Genomic DNA, 3,187 nt, shown 5'->3' on the forward strand with positions numbered 1-3,187 from the left:
TTACTTTTGTGATGAAACTCGTGTGATTAAATATATTATCAATGAGGTTTTTCAAAAGTAAAATGTTTTTGATAAAGAAACAAACTTTTGGTGTTGATACATGATAAGATTATTCAGTTCAAGCTTTAAAGAAGCTTAAAAGGTTTTAAATGGAAATCGATCCAACCCTTTGGTAAATGATATAAAATTGGTTATTTACACTAATCTTTTGGATTTAATATGCTAAAAAGGATATTAGTGTAGTTATTAATAAGTATGGTCGCTTTCCATGAATTGTAAAAACTGAGGTGATATGAACTTAATGAAACTGCTAAACTTAATGTGGAGATAAATTGATGAAATATGCATGTTTCAAAATAAATCTCTCCATATGATAGGTAGAAAGTTGTAGGAAAACCGTTCATAATGAACGGTTGTTTGAAAGTCTGTTTAATCTTGTAGGAAAACCGTTCATAACAATAAACGAAAACTGAAAACTTTTATTAATAATAATCCATATTACAATATAAGAACAAGAAATGAAAATTAAAATAGAGAAACCAAATTACAAATATATAAGAAAGAAATAATAATGCGAGAAACAAGGTGATTGAGGCACGTGTAAAAAACGCTTCCCTTAAAACAGATTTTCGGGCCACCCAGGTGAACCCGTCTGTTTCCCATGGTACATATATTTTACATTTAGTTTTGGAGTTGAAAGTGATAGAAGGTATGTAATTTAGTTTAGTCAAACAACGCATTGAATTATAGTTAGCATGACCTAAACGACCATGCCACACTTTAAAAGACTCAATAAAGTAAGAAGAAGTAGTAGCCTTTTCATTAATATTATTCATGGTCACAGCCATTACATTTAACTTAAACATGCCATTAAGGGCATAGCCCTTACCAAAAAACTACCATTCTTAGTCAACACCAACTTATCACTTTCAAAAACCAGACGAAAGCCAAACTTATTCAGCAACCATCCAGACACATGAATCTTGCGCAAATCGGTAACATAATCACGTTACTTAAAGTGAGCTCCTTCCCCAAAGTCCACTTCAAAATCACCTCACCTTCATGTAGAGTTTTTCATCTCCTGCCACCTCCTTAAACTTCCTAAAGAGGGTCTTGTCGCGGCACACATGACGATTAGCCCCGGTGTCGATCCACCATCCTTTAGGGTGGTTGGACACCAAGTTTACCTCATCCATCATAGTAGAAAGATCAGTGATCATGGCTATAAGTTTCTCATCTTCATCAATCATGTTTGCCCCCTCTTTTTTGGGTTTGTTGCATCGATCAACATGATGACCAAATTCTCCACAATTATAACGCTTTCAATTAAAAACTGAAAACTTTTTCTTCACACCACCCTTTCTTGGCCCAAGATCAAACATACCATTGCGCTTGCCATACGGTTTGTGGTTCTTGTTACCTTTGTACCCCCTTGACGATTGACCGTGTTCAACCATGTTTTCTTTTGCAGAAACTTCCACTTGAGTTCCCTTTAGTTCCAGCCTATTGTCCTCCTCAATTCGAAGACGGACAAACAAGTCCTCAATGGTCATCTCTTTTCGCTTATGTTTAAGATAATTCATAAAGTCTACCCAACTTGGAGGTAATTTCTCAATCATGGCAGCCACTTGGAATGTCTCACTAAAAGTCATTCCTTCATAATTCATATCGCCAATTAAAATTTGCAAGTCTTGAACATGACTCGTCAAAGTTTTAGAATCAACCATCTTAAAGTCCATGAACCGGACTACCGCATATTTATTTGTACCCGCATCTTCAGTTTTTTACTTACGTTCCAAAGTGTCCCATAAATCTTTAGCACATGGTATTTTGCAATACACATTATACAATTCATCAACAAGGCCATTCAACACATAGTTACGGCAAAGATACTCGTAGTACTTCCAAGCATTAAGAGCACTCGTGGCATGAAAATCCGCACCCTCCTCTAGTAGAGGGGGAGACTCGGTCAAAAACCTCACAAGGTTCAAAGTGGTTAGGTAAAAAATCATCTTTGGTTGCCAACTTTTGAAGTTAACACCATAAAATTTTCCTGGTTTTTAAGCATGGTTAGCAACAATTTGGGCTGCGTGACCCAATAGTAGTGGATCCTATAGACACAGTAGTGAAGGATGCAACAGTACTCATCATTTCTAAAACAAGATTAAACGATTAGGTTTACACAAAACCAATATATATATATATATATATATATATATATAGTTTTTGTTTCAACAGAATGTAATAAGAATGTAATAAAGTAAATACCCTTTATGAACATAAATATATATCATACGTTATCTTTATAAACTCATTTAAATAAAGGAAAACAAATCGACCAGTAACAATAATTGACTTTATTATTATAGTCAAGACTCCAAACCTAGGAGCAATTGAATAGGAACCACACAGTTGCAAAGTAGTAATAATAATAATAATAATAATAATAATAATAATAATAATAATAATAATAATAATAATAATAATAATAATAATAATAATAAATGAATAAGTAACCGCTGATTTACCGTTTACCAAAGAAAAGTAAAACAAAAGTGGAAAACCCAAAATCAAAGTTCACACAAAATTACAGAAAAGAGACGGAAATATATATATTTTCTAAATTTTTGTTTTTTATTTTTATTTATTTATTTATTTATTTAGTTATTTATTTATTTTAAAACAATGAACGGTTGTTTGAAAATATGTTTTAAGCTTGTAGGAAAACTGTTCATAACAATGAACTAAAACTGAAAACTTTTATTAGTATTAATCCATATTACAATATAAGAATAAGAAATGAAAATTACAATAGAGAAACCAAATTACAAACATATAAGAAAGAAATAACAATGTGAGAAACAAGGTGACTAGGCACGTGTAAAACACGTTTCCCTTAAAACAGATTTTTGGGCCACCCAGGTGAACCCGTCTGTTTCCAGGGTACAACAGCCTAAGCAGATTGTACTGCAGGGATTAGCCTAGCACCTGAACTATACCTGAAACAAGAGTGCGTAAGATCGAAAAGTCGGGAAATTCTTTTGGTTGTGTTTGAGATTGCATGAACTTTTTTTCTCTCTACCAAAAAAAACATGATCCAAGACATATGGTAGTATATATACATGAGTCATGTCCCAACCAAAAGCCTTGAGTTAATTCACTATTAACTGTAAGAGTTAAGTTCTAT

At 32.9% G+C, this 3,187-nt stretch overlaps 1 protein-coding gene across 1 annotated transcript; it reads right to left on the reverse strand.

Moving 5' to 3' along the window:
• Positions 1-1,049: 1,049 nt before the first annotated feature.
• Positions 1,050-2,012, reverse strand: LOC143577794 (uncharacterized). Its single transcript, XM_077061523.1, has 3 exons — positions 1,793-2,012; positions 1,385-1,654; positions 1,050-1,303 (listed from the first exon to the last, which is right to left on the reverse strand). Exons 1-3 carry the CDS (start codon positions 2,010-2,012, stop codon positions 1,050-1,052), a joined length of 744 nt encoding a protein of 247 aa, XP_076917638.1.
• Between the last annotated feature and the right edge of the window lie 1,175 nt (positions 2,013-3,187).

Source organism: Bidens hawaiensis, unplaced genomic scaffold (genome assembly GCF_021521415.1).
Source record: "Bidens hawaiensis isolate Kalapana, Puna unplaced genomic scaffold, B.hawaiensis_p1.1 tig00028804_1, whole genome shotgun sequence".
NCBI lineage: Eukaryota > Viridiplantae > Streptophyta > Magnoliopsida > Asterales > Asteraceae > Bidens > Bidens hawaiensis.